This window comes from Cibotium barometz, chromosome 10, assembly GCF_041138505.1.
Source record: "Cibotium barometz isolate CiBa-2024 chromosome 10, ASM4113850v1, whole genome shotgun sequence".
Lineage (NCBI taxonomy): Eukaryota > Viridiplantae > Streptophyta > Polypodiopsida > Cyatheales > Cibotiaceae > Cibotium > Cibotium barometz.
In genome coordinates this window covers 13,805,981-13,825,076 of record NC_141055.1, presented here as the reverse complement: position 1 = coordinate 13,825,076, position 19,096 = coordinate 13,805,981, and the positions used below count along the sequence as shown (strand labels likewise).

General features: G+C 42.5%; 1 protein-coding gene across 1 annotated transcript; it reads left to right on the top strand.

Moving 5' to 3' along the window:
- The first annotated feature begins 17,173 nt into the window (after positions 1 to 17,173).
- LOC147634576 (transcription factor MYB41-like) lies at positions 17,174 to 18,350 on the top strand. Its single transcript, XM_086803371.1, has 3 exons — positions 17,174 to 17,340; positions 17,441 to 17,570; positions 17,643 to 18,350. The coding sequence occupies exons 1-3, from the start codon at positions 17,193 to 17,195 to the stop codon at positions 18,277 to 18,279; spliced, it is 915 nt and encodes a 304-aa protein (XP_086659497.1). The 5' UTR covers positions 17,174 to 17,192; the 3' UTR covers positions 18,280 to 18,350.
- Positions 18,351 to 19,096: the final 746 nt, after the last annotated feature.

Here is a 19,096-nt window from a genome sequence, read left to right as displayed (position 1 = left end):
TCTCTTCAAAAATCCTCCTCTTGAAGTAAGTGGTCCCCAAAGATCTGATACCACTGTTAGGACTTTAAGGCCCTTGAAGAAGGAATTCTAATTTCTCAACACAAAAATTAGAGCATAACATATATTTGCACAAATTAAACCATAAACCTCAATAAACCGATCTAAATAAACAAGAGAACAATACATAATAGAGTAGAATTCACCATCTCGACACAAGATTAGGTTGAATCTCCCCTAGGATGAGTGCGGCCCTTGTACCACTCACCCATATTTATATGTATAAGAAAAAGATTGCTTTCCAAAAGGATAATTCCAAAAACAAAGCACAAGTGCTTTTGATTTTATAAGCATGCAAGCTCTATAAAAACGGCAAGACTACCAAGAGTATAAAATACTATTAGATATGTACAAAGGTATGAGACCTTACCCCTACAAAAATATTGATGCCAAAATATGAAACCATAAGAGGTGTGAACTCACATGTCTTCCAAAATATCCCATAGTGGTCCAACACATGTTCTACCCTCAATCAACACTGCATTATCAACCACTCAATCATTGCCTTCATCCAAAATAATATTAGTCAATGAACACAGTTAATTAAACACATTAATCTTGACTATATCATAATAGTGCATATAGCTGATTAAACACATTAATCCTCATATATGATATAAATAAAAGGTACATCTAAAATAAAATATCCTGAATAAAAATAATGGGTGTCCCCATAGAGGTTACAAGAAAGCCATCATAGCCACGATTTTTAATTTCCCCATCATGCTAAGATGGCTATGTCGTTATCTCTTTACTCCCACAATGAATTGTTGTAATGCACCCTCCCCTCAGTTGTCCTCTTATGGGGCCTACACGTGCATGAGTTAGTGCCGAGAAGTTTCGTTGTACAATCCTACAGTCTACTTAAGATGATAACAAGCATTTCAAGTGTAGAATTTACACAAATGATAAGAGAGATTTCAAGTGTAGAATCTACACAAGAATAACACACATGAATGCAACATTTAATTGGTTCTCTTGGTAGATGCCATGTTGATACTCATGCTCACAAAACTCACCTCTGAGAGCTAATCACAAGGTTTGCTAAGGAACACGTTTGCAACACAAGTGAAGTAGGATTACGAATCATTTATCACTCTAAATGGGCAATTAACCACTCCACTCACATTTTGGCTTCCCTAATCACTCAACTCACCTTGCTAAGTGATGATGTTGCTGCTTGATTGGGGGGGGCACTTTCAGGCCGATGCCATTCCACATCATAGGCGTCAACCTCGACCTCCTTCCATGCCTTTGTGGGGAACACTCTGCAATGTAATTCATAAAAACATAAGAGATCAGCCCACCATGGTTACTTAGCTAATGCCATGGAAACTCACAATTTCTTCTTATCCACCAATGTGACAATATGCTTCCTTTGCATGGACATCTAGATGCAAATGCCAATATGAGTAGGTTACTTAGCTAATGCCATGGGAACTCACCATTTCTTCTCATCCAATGTGATGTTTATGTGTAAATAAAAAGTTAGTGATGTAAAACATCATTCAAACAAAACCCTTGATGAAACCCTAATGTCATCAAAATGTGACATTTGCATGTAAATTCTTGTTCAATATGTCACGATTTTAATTAACATCTCTATAAACATCATAAATAAGATGACGTTTGGCATCACTTGTAAAAGTTGAGTAGGAAAAATAATTTGATGACGCTATCTTGTACTCCAACATCCTCCCCGATGAATTTTGATGTTTTTTCAATGACGTTCAGGGAGGTCTCCTCTGTTGTCTAGTGCATTCCATCGGTATACATACGGATGGAATGCACTATTGTCATGAATCAATATTCTAAGTGGGAACATTTTCTTCCTTTAGTGCAGGAAATCCTCAATGATTTGCATTTATCCACAGCATTGGATGATAAAGTAGAGATTGAAGCAAGTGGGAAAGTGTTGTCCTAAGCTATCCTAAGCTATATATATATATATATATGCACATACACATACATAATGTAATGGAGTAGCAACTTTAATAGTTAGCTTACGTTTATGGTCATAGGACAGCAAGAAGATCATGGAGTTTGACTAAGATTTGTTGATCTCATTTTGGGAGAAATTACAAAAAATTTGGAGCAATTTTGATGACCAGGCATAGTTTGGATCAAATTTGATTAGGGTGGAAAACTCTTGTGCAGTGTGGACCTGCTCTTCTTCTTCCCTTTCTTCCCTCTCATGTTTTTGGAATTAGGGTTGATTTGGAGCAAGATTTACTATGATTGAAGTTGTAACATACCCATTGTAAATAACAATGTACTTGCTTCAGAGTTGAAAAATATAACATACCCATTGTAAATAACAATGTACTTGCTTCAGAGTTGAAAAATATAACTTAGCTTATCATTTTTACGATCAGAAAACTTCTATTTTTGGAAAATGAGCCATTTTTGCTTAGAAATTTATAATTTTGAATCCAAATTTGGAATCTACGCGTAATTTTACGCTTAAAATAGTTTTTTTTGAACTAAAAACGGGTACCCGGAATGGGTTTAATTAAGCTTTTAAGCCTTTAATTTGCGAACTTCCGACCTAAAATAGTAACTATCCAGGCGTCTAATCAACGAACGGAACATTTCCCCATGGTCACAAGGCAAGGCCGGACATTTTCGTCAAAAATTTTTTTGACCCCCCCGGGACGACGCGGCGGGCGGCCGGCGTGGGCCCCACCACCACGGGCACCGCCCGTGAAATGACCGACAATCCACCCGGGACACCCAAGTGTGTACACGACCTAGACGCAGCCTCCAGCACACCCCTACACGTACCTCCTCCTCCCAGAACCCTCTATCCACAGGTGTCACGCTCTCTCTCTCTTGGGGACACCTCCACCCCCATGTGTCACACTTTCTCTCTCTTCGAGACACCTCCACCCCCAGGTGTCTCGCGCCCACACTCTCTCCCGGACACCTACACCACCCAGGTGTCACCTTCCCGCACCCGGACGTCCACCCTCCACCCAGCACCTATAAAAGGACCCTCCCAGTCCCATTCTCCGAGCAAGCCCCCAGCAGCAAGGCCCTAGGCGCAAGCCCTCCCTCAAGCTCTAGGACATGTCCTACACTCTTCTCCCCCCCGTGTGAATAGACTTAAAGTGTGCTTGTCCAACCCTTGCCTTACTCTTCCCTAGGCCTCCCTAGGCTTACACTCTTCTCAAGAGCTCTCCAAGTTAAGGACACCTCTCAATTTCCCCCCCCATATGCGGCGACTTAAACTTAGGCTAAGAGGTCTTTCCTACCCATAAGCCCAACAAGCTTTTCCTACCCCCCAAACGGACTCCGTTTTCGAATCCATTTGAACCAGTAGAATTCTCTCTTTTCTCTCCAACTTCCCAACCTCTTATATTCACCCCGTTCTCTCTCTATCCTCTTAAAACTCTAGTGCTCCTATGGCGTCGAAACGCTGTCGAAATGAAGAACCACGCGCTGCCCAAGGAGGGAATGAAGCGAATCGCGCCCCTGTAATCGACTTTGCCCCTCTTGAAGCAAATAGGCACGAAAACGATAACCAGGTTGGTCATTTAACAAGTGTAAGTAAAATTCTCCCTTATGAAGCTTAATGCAAAGATTCGAAGTAATAGGAAAGGAACCAAGGTTAAACCCCTAGTATAGATGGCCTAAAGTATCTTATGGTTACTCTTAAGTAAAGTTATAAGAAAATAATCTTGCTTTTGAATCATTGTCTTTCCGAAACGATGGTTTTTGTTAATGTGTGAATTCATTGAATAAAGGCTATGTCTCTTTTTATTGGATATACTACTGGTTTATTCCTAACATGCAGGTACAACTTCTCCCCCCCTTAGCTAACTCCGTGCTTGCCTGTGTAGCCGGGCGGAGGATATAGCGAGGTCGGGAGTCGGCCCAGGGCAATCCCCTCCTATGCCACTGGGAATTGGATTTCACCACCAGGGTGATGTATATATGCTGCCTAGTTCTGTGTGTCCAGGCTAGTGCGGTGACTTAACCCCCACCTCATGAGGAGACGTCCCCTTCGAAGGGCGAGAGGGTTTGGTAAAAGCGGCAGTACCTGAGGGGGTGACAGGACGGCTTGGCCCTCATCGGCTGGCTGATGACGAGGGGAGACGGTCCGTGAGGTTTACCCAGCTGGTTGAGGGTGGAAGATGGAATTCTAGATCATCGGTGTGGTTGTGGTTGTGGTTGTGATTGTATTGTGGTTATGGTTATGGTTATGGTTTGGACATGAAGTTTGGATTGGAATATCGGCCCGGTTCCAGGGTCTTTGTAAATATTTTTCACTGTAAGTATGTTTGTTGATTTCAATGTTGTGCTAAGGAAGATTTCGTTTAAGGAATCAAGTGTAATTAATTAACAAAGAAATTTATTTTTAAGTGTTTCACAATGTGGTAGGACTTAATTAGAAAACAATTGAACGGGTGAGTGTGTGGAAAGTGGGAGAATGGATGCCCTGACGGTACCATTCTAAGGATGGGTGGACCCGATCAGTTGGGTAGCTTTCTACTAGTCGTAACTTACGATACTTAGGGAATAGTAAAGTCCCGAACAAGACTTGTTTTAGGGGACCGAGCCAGCGGCCGTGTCTCATGAAATACGGGGGGGAAAAAGGCGTTGGCTTCCTTGAACCAAGTGTGGGTCTTGTTCCATCTCCATGCACATTCCGTGCTGGGGATTAGAATTTCCTTTAGGATGACTATGCTTCCCCTGCGAGATAGAGTTAGGTCCCTCTGTTTGCTCGTAACCTCGTATTTCTACGAGATCGAGGTGTCGTCAATCGAAAAATAACACGAGACTTAACCGCTTATCAAAAGGATTCCCCCGCCCTACGGGTCGGGGTCCTTACACGTGGTATCAGAGCAGGTTTAGACTTGGGAGATTTCATATTGTATTTTCTTGTTACTCTAGGAATTCTTGTTAAACTAATCTAGTTACGGCTGGATGTAGGAGGACGAGATGGATCCCTATTCTCGCTTCCTGGTATTCCAATGCATGTTCATGACTGCTTGTCGCTCTTCCGAATTTGAGTTCCGTGACACTATGATGCACATTATAGACAAGCTAACCCTTCCTCATTACACTCGCATCGAAAGGGGATGGAACAGAGCTGAGCATTGGCATCGTTGATCTACCTATTTCATCATTCGAGCTGAGCACGTCGGCAATCTCACCAACGACTTGAGGCGGACCGATATGCCGAGATGCTGCGGATGTTTCGCCTGTTCTGGTTTATTGGCACTCCTCGTAACACCTATGTCACTATCGATGGGAATCGCATGTTACAGAATCGATGGGTTTATGATAGTGTGACTCAAGTTGTATCCCCTGATAGAGTAGCCGTTACCCGTCTTTCTAGACGTGGTTTACCTCCCCTACCAGAGACTTATCGAGTTCTTGAAACCATGGGAGAACCCCCCTACTTTTTCAATGCTACCACCACAGATCTTTATTAGGTTCCCTAGAGGACTACCGTGTAAATAAATAAGATTGGATTTAGTCCAATCCTTGTAAATGGCTTGGTTCACTTGTAAATATTAAAGCTTGGAATAAAAGGTTTTGATTTTCACACTCATTGTCTTATGTGTATTAAACCGCCTAAGTGACATGATTCTAAATTTAGCTTCATATTGATAACCAGGATCGTCAACTTCTTGCTCCCAATGCATTATATATAGATATATAGGAGAAAAAGCTTCTCCTCAAACAAATGCAGCCTCCCTCATTTAATGGGGCAGGTTCAAAGATTGAAAGGGATGCAGAAGTTTGGATAGAAGCCATGGACGATTACTTTTCGGCTTTGCTGGTACAGGAATTAGGAATCAATCCATGCTTGCCAGATTCCGTCTAACCAGGGACGCCAAACTTTGGTGGAAGCAATGGTGCCGAGATAAGGGCGTCACTGAAGATACCCAAACCTGGAGTGACATTAAGCAAGCTGGGAAGGGTCGTTATCTTCCCCCATCTCATGAATCTATTAAGATGAATGAGTTCTTCAGTCTCAAGCAGCTTAGCTTATCCTTGGAGGAATACTACTCAAAATTTGTCACACTTGGCAAATATGCTCCACCTATGTCGATCACTCAACAAGTGGCCCGATTTTGCCAAGGGCTGAATGAACCTTTGGATTCTCGCCTTGAAGCAATGAGGCCAACTACCTTGCAAGATGCTCTTACCCGAGCCAAACCTCTGGCTAAAGAAGTAAAGAGTGGTCAAGCAAAGAGGAGAGTCTAACCTAAGTCTAACCCAAGGGGGCGCCTTCAGAGGAATTACCAATCGAATTTCCGCCACAACACTATTGGTCAGTACCCCAATAATTTTATCCCCCGCAATTATGCTAATTCCACTTGAGAATCCTATGGGGACCAAAGGTGCTTTTATTGCAATGAAGTTGGCCACTTCCGGAATGAATGCCCCAAACTTACAAGACCCTCTCTCAATCCTAGTGTCATTGCTGCTCCACAAGGCGGCCGGGTAGTTCAAGGTCGTGGGATTCCTAATAACTGCCAGGCTGCTGGACGAGGTGGTGGTGGACGTGGTAGAGGTCATGGAGTGACTGCCCGTGTCTGCTCTATGATTGGTGAACCAACTTTAGAGATGGAAGAAGAAGAGCAAGCCACCATTCATGCAGCTGTAGAACATCAAGGACCTAATCAGCAGTTTTCTGTTATCCAAGCTCCGGCTACTTATCAAGGTAGATCTTTCCAGCTCTTGATTGATTGTGGTAGTACGCATTCATTTCTTTCCAGCTCTTGATTGATTGTGGTAGTACGCATTCATTTCTTTCTCCAAAATGCTTGCGTAAGTTACAGTTAGATCAAAAACCAGCCCAAGCAATGATTGTTGAGTTAGCTAGTGGAAAAGAAGAAGTATCCCGACATTGTGTGGGAGATCTTGAATTTGAATTGGGTGGTGAATCAACCCATGGGTATTTCAGAAGCTTACCATTAGGGATTTATGATGGAATCCTTGGTATGGACTGGTTAATTGCAAACAATGCTCACATTCACTGTGCTGAAGGAAGCATCACCTTTAAGAATAGTCAAGGACACGTAGTATTAGCCCAGGGAAAAACAGGTAAACCCAAATTTCATTTGGTCAAAGCTAATCGCCTTCTTAAGGGAGTGCGCAAGGGCCAACAGATCTTCCTTGTCAAACTCAACAAGGTAGAAGAAAGCAACCCAGATTTAGAACCCTCTTGGCTCCAAGAGTTTTCAGATATCTTTCCAGAGGAACTTACAAAACTACCCCCATCTCGAGAAGTAGATCATGGGATTGAGTTAATCCCTGGGGCTGAATCAGTTTCAAGGAGACCTTACAAAATGTCTCTTCCTGAAGCCATAGAGCTCAAGGAACAACTTAGGCAGCTCATTGAGCAAGGATTCATTCACCCTAGTAATTCCCCATGGGGAGCGCCTGTTCTTTTCCAGAGAAAGAAGGATGGCACGCTTCGTCTTTGTATTGACTACCGAGGCCTAAACAAGGTCACTGTCAAAAACAAATACCCCATTCCTCGCATCGACGAACTTCTTGACAGACTTTATGGATCCAAAGTTTTCTCCAAGATGGATTTAAGGTCTGGCTACTATCAAATTAGGATCAAGGAATCAGATATCTCCAAAACCGCTTTCAATACCCGCTATGGCCATTATGAATTTACAGTCATGCCATTCGGATTAACCAATGCTCCCGCCACCTTCAACCGCCTGATGCAGGATATCTTCCGACCCTACTTGGATGAATTTGTCCTTGTCTTCTTTGATGACATCTTGGTCTATTCTCAGTCAAAAGAGGAACATGAGGAGCATGTACGCAAAGTATTGCAAATACTGCGCGAACATAAGCTCTATGCCAAGAAAAGCAAATGTACCTTCTTCACTTCCCAAATTGAATATCTAGGGTTCATTGTCTCCTTAGTAGACCCTACCAAAGTCAAGGATATATTGGAATGGCCACCCCCTAGGACAGTCAAAGAAATCCGTGGGTTTCTAGGCATCACAGGATGGTATAGGATCTTCATCAAGGATTATGCCAAGATAGCCGCACCATTAACTGATCTCCTCAAGAAGGAATGTAAGATAGTATGGTTACCAATCCACCAAATCAGTTTTAGCCAACTTAAGACTATCCTCACCTCAGCACTAGTTCTGAAGCTCCCTGACTTCACCAAAAAGTTTGAGGTTGTCACTGATGCTAGTGGCCTTGCACTTGGTGGTGTCTTAATTCAAGAAGGAAGGCCTGTGGCTTACACTTCTCGTAAGCTTAAACCCTATGAAGTCAATTATGCCACCCATGATTTGGAACTCCTTGCAGTTGTTCATTGTTTCAAGTTATGGAGACACTATCTCCTAGGCCGTAAGTTTCTGCTTGTAACTGAGCACCAGAGTTTAAAGTGGATCTTCACCCAGCCCAATCTCAACATGAGGCAAAGGAGGTGGATTGAGATTCTGCAAGAGTTTGATTTTGATATCAAATTTCGTCCCAGAAAGGATAATGTTGTAGAGCAGATGTCCTCAGTCATCGCAAATCCTTCCTAAGTGCAATCTCTATGCCAAATAACCCCATCCTAGAGAAGGTAAAGCAGGTTTCACCTCATGACCCTGATTACCAAAAGCTAGTAAGCCTAGTTCACAAGGAGGCACCCACAGAAAAGGAAAATGTATTGATCAAGGGATACACCCTCGATGATGAATGCCTCTACTTCATGCATATGTTATGTATTCCCAAAGATCTTGCAGTGAAGAAGATGATCTTGTATGAAGCTCATGATAGCCCCGTAGTAGCAGGACACCCAGGTTATGCAAAAACCTTGAATGCCTTAAGGAGAAGTTACTTTTGGCCTGGAATGAAGAGAGATATCCTTCAATACATCAGACAAATGCCTTTCATGTCAAAGGATTAAAGCTGAAAGAATCAAAATGCCCAGGAAACTCCAACCTCTGGACATTCCTCAGATGAAGTGGGAATGTATCAGTATGGATTTTATCACAAGTCTTCCCACAACACAGGGAGGATATGATTCTATTTTAGTAGTTGTGGATATGCTTACCAAAGTGACCCATATTATCCCAGTAAAGAAGACATTTAAATCTTCTGATATTGCCTGCCTTTTCATCAAGGAAATCTTTAGGCTTCATGGATTGCCAAAAAGAATAGTCACTGACCGGGACTCTGACTTCACTTCAAAGTTCTGGACATCATTATTCCAGGCTATTGGAACACAACTTTGTTTTAGTACAGCTTACCACCCAGAAACAGATGGTCAAACTGAGAGAGTTAATCAGGTTATAGAAGACATCCTGAGAGCCTATTGTGGGCGTGAACCAAAGAAGTGGATTCAGTATCTCCCTCTAGTGGAATTCTCTTACAATACATCCTATCACCAAAGCATAGGGATGTCACCATTCAAAGCTCTTTATGGTCAGGAATGTTTGTCTCCCTTAAATTTCTTTGACCCCACACTAAAGGTTGAAGCCTCTAGGATGATGCTTGAAGAAATGGAAGAACAAACCAAAGCTATTCGTAAGGATATTAAAGCCGCCCAAGATCGACAGAAGCATTATGCTGATACCAAAAAATCTGAAAGAATTTTCCAGCAAGGAGACAAAGTTTTTCTTCGAGTGCGGCCAAAGAGAAGTTCTTTATCTCTTGGAAAATTTAGGAAGTTGAGTCCAAGGTATTGTGGGCCTTATGAAGTCATCAAATGTTTAGGAAAACATGCCTACAAACTTCGCCTCCCGACCCACCTCAAAATCCATGATGTATTCCATGTAAGCTTACTAAAGCCATATGTGCCTCATCCTAATCATGTTCTTGATGATGAACAAGTTGTAATGCCAACTCAGGGAGTCCTTGAAATGAGACCTAATAGAATCATCGACTCTAGAGAAAGAGTGCTTCGCAATAGAACCCTTAGGGAACATTTAGTGGAATGGAAAGATTACCCTGAGGAGGATGCCACTTGGGAGGAAGAGTCAACCCTCCAAAAGAACTACCCAGAGTTTGTGCCGAGATGCGGTCATCTCGAGTTCTTTTAGTAGGGAAGGATGTAACATACCCATTGTAAATAACAATGTACTCGCTTCAGAGTTAAAAAATATAACATACCCATTGTAAATAACAATGTACTTGCTTCAGAGTTGAAAAATATAACTTAGTTTGTCATTTTTACGATCAGAAAACTTCTATTTTTGGAAAATGAGCCATTTTTGCTTAGAAATTTATAATTTTGAATCCAAATTTGGAATCTACGCGTAATTTTATGCTTAAAATAGTTTTTTTGAACCAAAAACGGGTACCCGGAATGGGTTTAATTAAGCTTTTAAGCCTTTAATCTGCGAACTTCCGACCTAAAATAGTAACTATCCATGCGTCTAATCAACGAACGGAACACGCCCCCATGGTCACGGGGCAAGGCCGGACATTTTCGTCAAAAAAAGAAATTTGACCCCCCCGAGACGACGGCAGGCGGCCGACGTGGGCCCCACCATGGGCGCCGCCCGTGAAACGACCGACAATCCACCCGGGACACCCAAGTGTGTACACGACCTAGACGCACCCTCCAGCACACCCCTACACGTACCCCCTCCTCCCAGAACCCTCTATCCACAGGTGTCGCGCTCTCTCTCTCCTGGGGACACCTCCACCCCCATGTGTCACACTTTCTCTCGAGACACCTCCACCCCCAGGTGTCTCGCGCCCACACTCTCTCTCGGACACCTACACCACCCAGGTGTCACCTTCCCGCACCCGGACGTCCACCCTCCAGCACCTATAAAAGGACCCTCCCAGCCCCCTTCTCCGAGCAAGCCTCCAGCAAGGCCCTAGGCGCAAGCCCTTCCTCAAGCTCTAGGACATGTCCTACACTCTTCTCCCCCCCGTGTGAATAGACTTAAAGTGTGCTTGTCCAACCCTTGCCTTACTCTTCCCTAGGCCTCCCTAGGCGTACACTCTTCTCAAGAGCTCTCCAAGTTAAGGACACCTCTCAATTTCCCCCCCCCCATATGCGGCGACTTAAACTTAGGCTAAGAGGTCTTTCCTACCCATAAGCCCAACAAGCTTTTCCTACCCCAAACGGACTCCGTTTCGGCGAATCCGTTTGAACCGGTAGAATTCTCTCTTTTCTCTCCAAGCTCCCAACCTCTTATATTCACCCCGTTCTCTCTCTATCCTCTTAAAACTCTAGTGCTCCTATGGCACCGAAACGCCGCCGAAATGAAGAACCACGCGCTGCCCAAGGAGGGAATGAAGCGAATCGCATCCCTGCAATCGACTTCGCCCCTCTTGAAGCAAATAGGCATGAGAACGATAACAAGGTTGGCCATTTAACAAGTTTAAGTAAAATTCTTCCTTATGAAGCTTAATGCAAAGATTCAAAGTAATAGGAAAGGAACCAAGGTTAAACCCCTAGTATAGATGGCCTAAAGTACCTTATGGTTACTCTTAAGTAAAGTTATAAGAAAATAATCTTGCTTTTGAATCATTGTCTTTCCGAAACGATGGTTTTTGTTAATGTGTGAATTCATTGAATAAAGGCTGTGTCTCTTTTTATTGGATATACTACTGGTTTATTGCTAACATGCAGGTACAGCTTCTCCCCCCCTTAGCTAACTCCGTGCTTGCCTGTGTAGCCGGGCGGAGGATATAGCGAGGCCGGGAGTCGGCCCAGGGCAATCCCCTCCTATGCCACTGGGAATTGGATTTCAACACCAGGGTGATGTATATATGCTGCCTAGTTCTGTGGGTCTAGGCTAGTGCGGTGACTTAACCCCCACCTCATGAGGAGGCGTCCCCTCCGAAGGGCGAGAGGGTTTGGTACAAGCGGCAGTACCTGAGGGGGTGACAGGACGGCTTGGCCCTCATTGGCTGGCTGATGACGAGGGGAGACGGTCCGTGAGGTTTACCCAGCTGGTTGAGGCTGGAAGATTGAATTCTAGATCATCGGTGTGGTTGTGGTTGTGGTTGTGATTGGATTGTGGTTATGGTTATGGTTATGGTTTGGACATGAAGTTTGGATTGGAATATTGGCCCGGTTCCAGGGTCTTTGTAAATATTTTTCACTGTAAGTATGTTTCACTGTAAATATTTTTCACTGTAAGTATGTTTGTTGATTTCAATGTTGTGCTAAGGAAGATTTCTTTTAAGGAATCAAGTGTAATTAATTAACAAAGGAATTTGTTTTTAAGTGTTTCACAATGTGGTAGGACTTAATTAGAAAACAATTGAACGGGTGAGTGTGTGGAAAGTGGGAGAATGGATGCCCTGACGGTACCATTCTAAGGATGGGTGGACCCGATCAGTCGGGTAGCTTTCTACTAGTCGTAACTTACGATACTTAGGGAATAGTAAAGTCCCGAACAAGACTTGTTTTAGGGGACCGAGCCAGTGGCCGTGCCTCATGAAATACGGGGAGGAAAAAGGCGTTGGCTTCCTTGAACCAAGTGTGGGTCTTGTTCCATCTCCACGCATATTCCGTGCTGGGGATTAGAATTTCCTTTAGGATGACTATGCTTCCCCTGCGAGATAGAGTTAGGTCCCTCCGTTTGCTCGTAACCTCGTATTTCTACGAGATCGAGGTGTCGTCAATCGGAAAATAACACGAGACTTAACCGCCTATCAAAAGGATTCCCCTGCCCTACGGGTCGGGGTCCTTACAGAAGTAGGGAAATGAGTTGTGGATACCTTGAGCTTTGGTTGGATGGTTCAATGTTGGTTCCGAGCGCGTTTTCTCTCTCTCATTAGGGGTATGTGCCATGTCATCAACAAATTTGGAGACTTCTTGAATATGAAAAATTGGCCATCATGCTATATATCATTGAAAGGGCTCGAAGAGTAGATTTCAAATGTCCAAACTCACTTATTCCCGAGTTGATTTGTAAAAAGTTCACCATGCGCTCATTTTTGTAGAGAGAGAACGTGTATAAATCCTTAAAGAGCCCATTTTGAGTCTAAATTTTTCCTAATGTCCACAATGATGTGCGACCAGCCAGCTGCGCCTGAAGGATTCTTGCGGACGATTGCTTCTAACATTATCCTTGATTTGGTGCTATATGTGCTTTGATATCACATAAGGTGTACCATTTCATGGCGATTTTTGTGTTTTCTTCCTCCATGACTATTGCACGATTTCGCCACACCTCAAGCTTTCCATTGCTATCTAACAAAGAAGGAATTTGTTAAGGCTAACCCTAACCCTCCTCTATGGATTCACGGAATCTATTTAGGGTTTATACTACTTCGACATGGCTACTTCTGGAAACTCTACCATTGTCTTGTATATATGATAGAACCTTCTCATTGATGTATATGGGAGATATGGCAATCGTACACATGATAGATTTTGAGGACAAAATCTTTGGGGAAGGGACGGTTTGTAATGGAGTAGCAACTTTAATAGTTAGCTTAGGTTTATGGTCATAGGGCTCAAGTATAAGGGGCTCATGGACCCTCATTTGTACCTTTTTTATCATATGATGTTTAAACATACATTGGAGCCTAGAGCTGCCATACATTGACTTATGGAAGGTTATTTGCATCCTTTGGTGAAAGGTTAAATAACTTAGGCGTTGTGTATGATTTTTTGCTAATTGCATATTAATCAACATAATGATTTGTCTCGAATCTCAGCTTATGGTTACTCTCAGGGGAAGGGGGGTCATTATATGTAAACACTCTATATCACGTGCGTTGAGGACCTATTTAAAAAACCCCTATATCTGTGAATTTTTCATTAATAAATCACATCCTTTTTCTTGTGCAACCCGTTTGAGCACCAGAGGAGAATGCAACTTTTCACCAGGCGATCATGAATGCACGCCCCTCATCCACCACCTCCCACGTTAGAAAATAATAACTAGTGCGGGTCATTTATGCGCGAATACTTCCTTGAAAATGCTGTGATTTTTTCGTTTTTCTTTTTTCACCAGCGCCTGGTCCTGTTTCACACAAGCACCTGGCGGACTCTGCGGAGATTTTTGTTTCACAGGCACTGGTGGACTGTACGGAGAGGTAGTTGACGGAGAGTGAGGACGATTTTTTAAACAAATTTTGAAAATTTAAAAAAGGGTCACCAGGCACACTTGACGGTCTCATTTCCTACCAACGCTCGGTCACCACTCACCAGGCGCTGGTGGAAACAGGACCTAAATGGTGCTCAAAATCTAAAAGGAGAAGCCCCACACCGTGGATGCGGACCATGCGGTCTCCACACAGATGGACATCACAGCCGTATGCCGTGGGGACTTGGGCCGGTTAGCATGTCATTGGCATGAAAAGCCGTAGAGGGGAAACCGCCTGATAGACGTCGTCGACTTCTCTACGTTGCGTCAAAAGGGAGATGCGCGCCCTCTTTCCTTCTACAACCCGGACTTCAGACTAGTACTGTACTCTTTGCTTTAACCCACACGTCTAATGACTTTTCCAGGACGTTTGGGACCTGGCTGTATGATGATGGATCAACTTCCCATTTGGCATTTCTGCTTTTGGACTGTAGCCTCATTTATCATGAAGAAGACTTGACTTCACTACCATCACCATACACGATATACACTTCCTCTTATCTTCCAACCCCATGGATAAATAGCCCTACTTTTTGAAAACTTCACACTAGCAATCACCAACCTCATTTTGCCCCGTGGCAGGAGTGTAGAAGGGCGGACAGACTCTTGTACAGATAGCACTTCCCCACTAGTTCCTTTTATTGACGATCCCTAACCGACCAATTTTTTTTCCCCAAATAAAGACAGCTTATATATTAAGAAGTTAAAGGAGGCAGTTGCAACAGATACGACCATTTTAAAATTCCAATGGGCCCAAGGTTAAATTGAGGCACACGTACACGTTTCCCAAACATTGATTACCATTGCTTCATAAGACCTTTTTTTTTTCGAAGGTACAGGAAATTTTTTAGAAACACACACACCCAGCCTCCGTGAGGTGGAGGCGGCCCCGCCGGGATGAGGCTGGCGAACCCATCATACATGCTTATAATCAACCCGTCAAGGGTAGGTACCTAACGAGGCCCCCAAAACCTTAGGAGTAGAGACCAACGCTCTACCTGATGAGCATTCATAAGACCTTTTTTGTCATTATAAAACCACTCAACAGGAGGATAGCTCATTAAATCAACCATTTTCCATTACACATATGTATATTAAATGTAGGAGGATAGCTCATTAAATAAACCATTTCTCATTAAACAAATGTATATTAAATGTAGGTTTTACTATGTAGGCTTACTCAACCGTTGAAAAAAGGGAGTATCATAAATGCTTATTTCTTATTGGTTAGCCCCTATAATACTAAAGAAGTTCATCCATTTTCAGTGTGAAGTCTTGTATTGTTGGCTTTGTTTTGGGATGGGGGTTTGAACTCAGGTTTTCAACAACTGAGAGCTAACTGGCTATACCAACCCAACTTAACAAACGCATCATTCTTCCAAGTTATTGTGACCTCATCCATTTGGAAAGGAGATAAAACTTTGCAACACGTCCATGAGTTTCAAGTGGGAAAGACGAGACTACTAAGGATGCTCAAATTGTATGAGATTATTATCTAAAGTTATACACCTTGAAAGTTGAAACATGTCCTCATATGATTTCCGTTGAAAGTGACACACACACACACACACACACATCCACACCCACAACTAGATGCTATCCTTCCAAATATTTGCTAGCCAAAGTGGTAGATAAGCCCCACAAGTGTGTACTGCTCATTTTGGCTAGAGTAAAATACTTTACATAATTGTTAATGAACCACACCTAAAAGTAGATATATCCTTCCATATATTTGCTACCTAAAGTAGTAGATAAGCCTCACAAGTAGATACTATCCTTCCAAATATTTGCTAGCAAACGTAGTAGATAAGCCCCCCAAGTGTCTGCTACTCATTTTGGTTAGGGTAAAATACGTTACGCAATTGTTGACGAACCATGCATTTTGGTTAGAGTAAAATACCTTACACAATTGTTGACAAACCATGCATTTGAGAAGAGTTGCAATCTGTTGTAATTAATGTTACACCAAAGAACATGGTCACCTTTGTATAGATGGATTGCATAGGACCTAATATTGTAGATTAAGGTGGAGAGTGCCAGATGATTTGTCACAAACATCCAATTCACAATTAAAATAAGAGCTAAGATTCAAGAATCATGGTATAAATAGAGATGGATTAACGAATTTATTTTTTCAATGTATATGAACACATAGAAACCTTGAGCAAATCTCTCAAATTTTCTAACCTTTGTGCTGATTTTTGATAATTTGATGCTTGTAACCCACTCAAAATTAGTACTTTAGAGTAATTTTTTCTTTTGCCACAAACTTTACTTTGTAAAATAATCTAGCACTTTTTAGAAGATCTCATAAAATAGTATAAGGCAAAAAATAGCCCTTATATTTATTCGTGGTCCAATATGTCGGTGCCACATAAAACCATACGTTTGAGTAGAGTTGTGATTTTTGAATCTTGATGTTCATGGTATCCAATGTCCATGTGCCAAATATATGGTTAAGCTTTGAAAAGCTCGATGATTACATGTTGTTGTCCTTACTTGAGCACTACATCTAATTAAGGGGGAGAACATTCAATGGATTATCCAAGCCCTCCCCAATTTGTAGGTGCCACGAGCATCCTACAAACACATATGGTACACAAGTTAGCGTGTGAACCCCTCTTGTTCCGTGGGTTATGAATGAAACATATATTTGAAATGCATGACTTTAATTTTAGGATCTTTTATGAACAAGGGCATACAACTTTGGATTTGATGTGCATGACAAAGGTTGTGAAAAGCAATTAGTAATTGTATGTGTCATCTTCTCATAAAACAAATGGCACTTTATGTTATGTGTCATCTCCTCACGAATAAATCACAACGTGATTTTTTCTTTGGAAAAAAACTTGTATTTAATGTGTCTTCCATGGTTATTTGGGAGGAAAAGGATCACTTTGGGGCACTTAGCTTTTGTGCAAAGGAAGGCGGGCACTCGGAGCATATAGCGTTTGTGTTTAGCCCGGCTCTTTACATATAGCGTAGCCCACCAAGGCTCTTCTTCATTCAGCATTATAATATTATAAGAAGTATCAAATCGATTCTATAATTTCATTTTTATAACAATATATTAATCTTGTACATTGCTACAATATGGGGCGTGCTCCTAATTGTTGTGAGCATCATAGAACCAGCAACGCCAAGAGAGGTGCATGGACAGCAGAAGAAGATAAGAAGCTCGTGTCCTTCATCCAACGAAACAATGGGCATGGGAGATGGCGAACGTTACCTGTGCTTGCAGGTATGACCATATTATCTATGTAGATTTTATTACTCAATTATATACTATAGTCTTTGAACTGTTAATTTAGTGATGCAAAATGTAAATTTGTATGGAGTAGGGCTTCAACGGTGTGGCAAGAGTTGCAGGTTGAGATGGAAGAACTATCTTAGGCCAGGCATCAAACTAGGCGGTTTCTCTGCCGAAGAAGAGAGAGCCATCGTTCGCATGCACTCCTTTCTGGGAAACAAGTAAGCTGATGTTCGATTACCTGCATAACGATTATGGCTTAGTGATGAAACTAATTAGCCATATAATTACAGGTGGAGTGCTATAGCTGCGCAACTCCCCGGGAGAACGGACAACGAGATCAAGAATTACTGGCACACGCATTTGAAGAAGCGATTGTCCCGCATGGGAATCGACCCGGACACCCATTTGCCTAAGGTTGCTACTGCATACAATCCACTGCAGGTTGTCGATGTCTCTGAGGCGGCCTCTAATAAGCTGGGTCATGAGTTTCTTAATGTGTTTGAGCATAATTCCAGCTGCATGAGCAGCAGGCCCCTCTACCCTATATACTACTCCGACTACCCTACTAGTTCTCTCCAGGATATTTTCATCTCCGCGAGACTGGAGGCTGCTGGCAAACTGACTTCACCTTCGACTAGCTCTGCCTACTCCTCTGATTTCTCTATTACAGATTTGCCACTCTTTCCTAATCCTCCGTTTCAAGCAGATTATAACCATCAACACGCATTCAGCTGCAACTCTAACAATATGCTAGAGTCATTATTTGTAACGGATGGCTGCAACAATACGCCTGAGAATTATGGTGAGCTTGAGCTCGAGCTCTCGCAAAACGCACTACATGCCACCTCTCCCCAAGCGGCCAACTTATTAATGGTAGAAAACCTTCTGATTTCTTCTTCTGTGCCCAACATTAGTAATCCTTATTAGCACGCTACCCTGATTGCAGGTGGTAGCTTGCTCTTTTGGTGCCTCTATGCAAAGTTTCTTACATAGCCAAGTTAGTGACATTAACCTAAGTAGTAACCTAAAGACATCGCCCTCCAAGGAGGGGCGCGCTTTTGTTTAGTATAAATATAAGTTTACATGTATGAACACATGGGTTATGAGCGTATTCGCTTGTTCAATCTTGTATGCTCTTTCCTTTCTTTATTCTTATAAGGTAGTGGGTTCCCTATTCCCCTTCATGGCATGATCAGGGAGACGGTACTTTGGTAGCCTTTGTAGAGCTTACGTTAAATATTGGGGTGCCTGTATACGTGGCACCCGTGGGCCCGGTCACTCGGTCAATGGTCGGTGACGGGCTCATTTGTAGACATATGTCCATAAAATATTATGGGCATGTGTGTATATCACGAGTGTGCGCGCGACGTAGTGGATCGGAACTTCGCCTCCTTAGAGCTCTAGCTCTAGCTCTAGCTCTGGACAAAACTGGACACCGTGATCTTGCAACAACCCATCCATCCATACCCATTCTCGAGTTTCTTCATCACAATTAGAGATACCACCTGAATCACATTTTATTGGAGACGATAATAAATCTGATTATTCTGATTAGCAAGCATGTTTTAATCAAATAATATTATATTATTGCGCACGATGTCGGGCATGGTTACACATAGGGGTTAAATTTGTGCTCATCACATGAGCTAGACTATGGTCTTTGTGAATCTCCTCCATCACATGTATATTTTCCTTTCCTTATAACTATGGCTTTTGAAAGTTTTTTGTTTATAGATGATTAGTT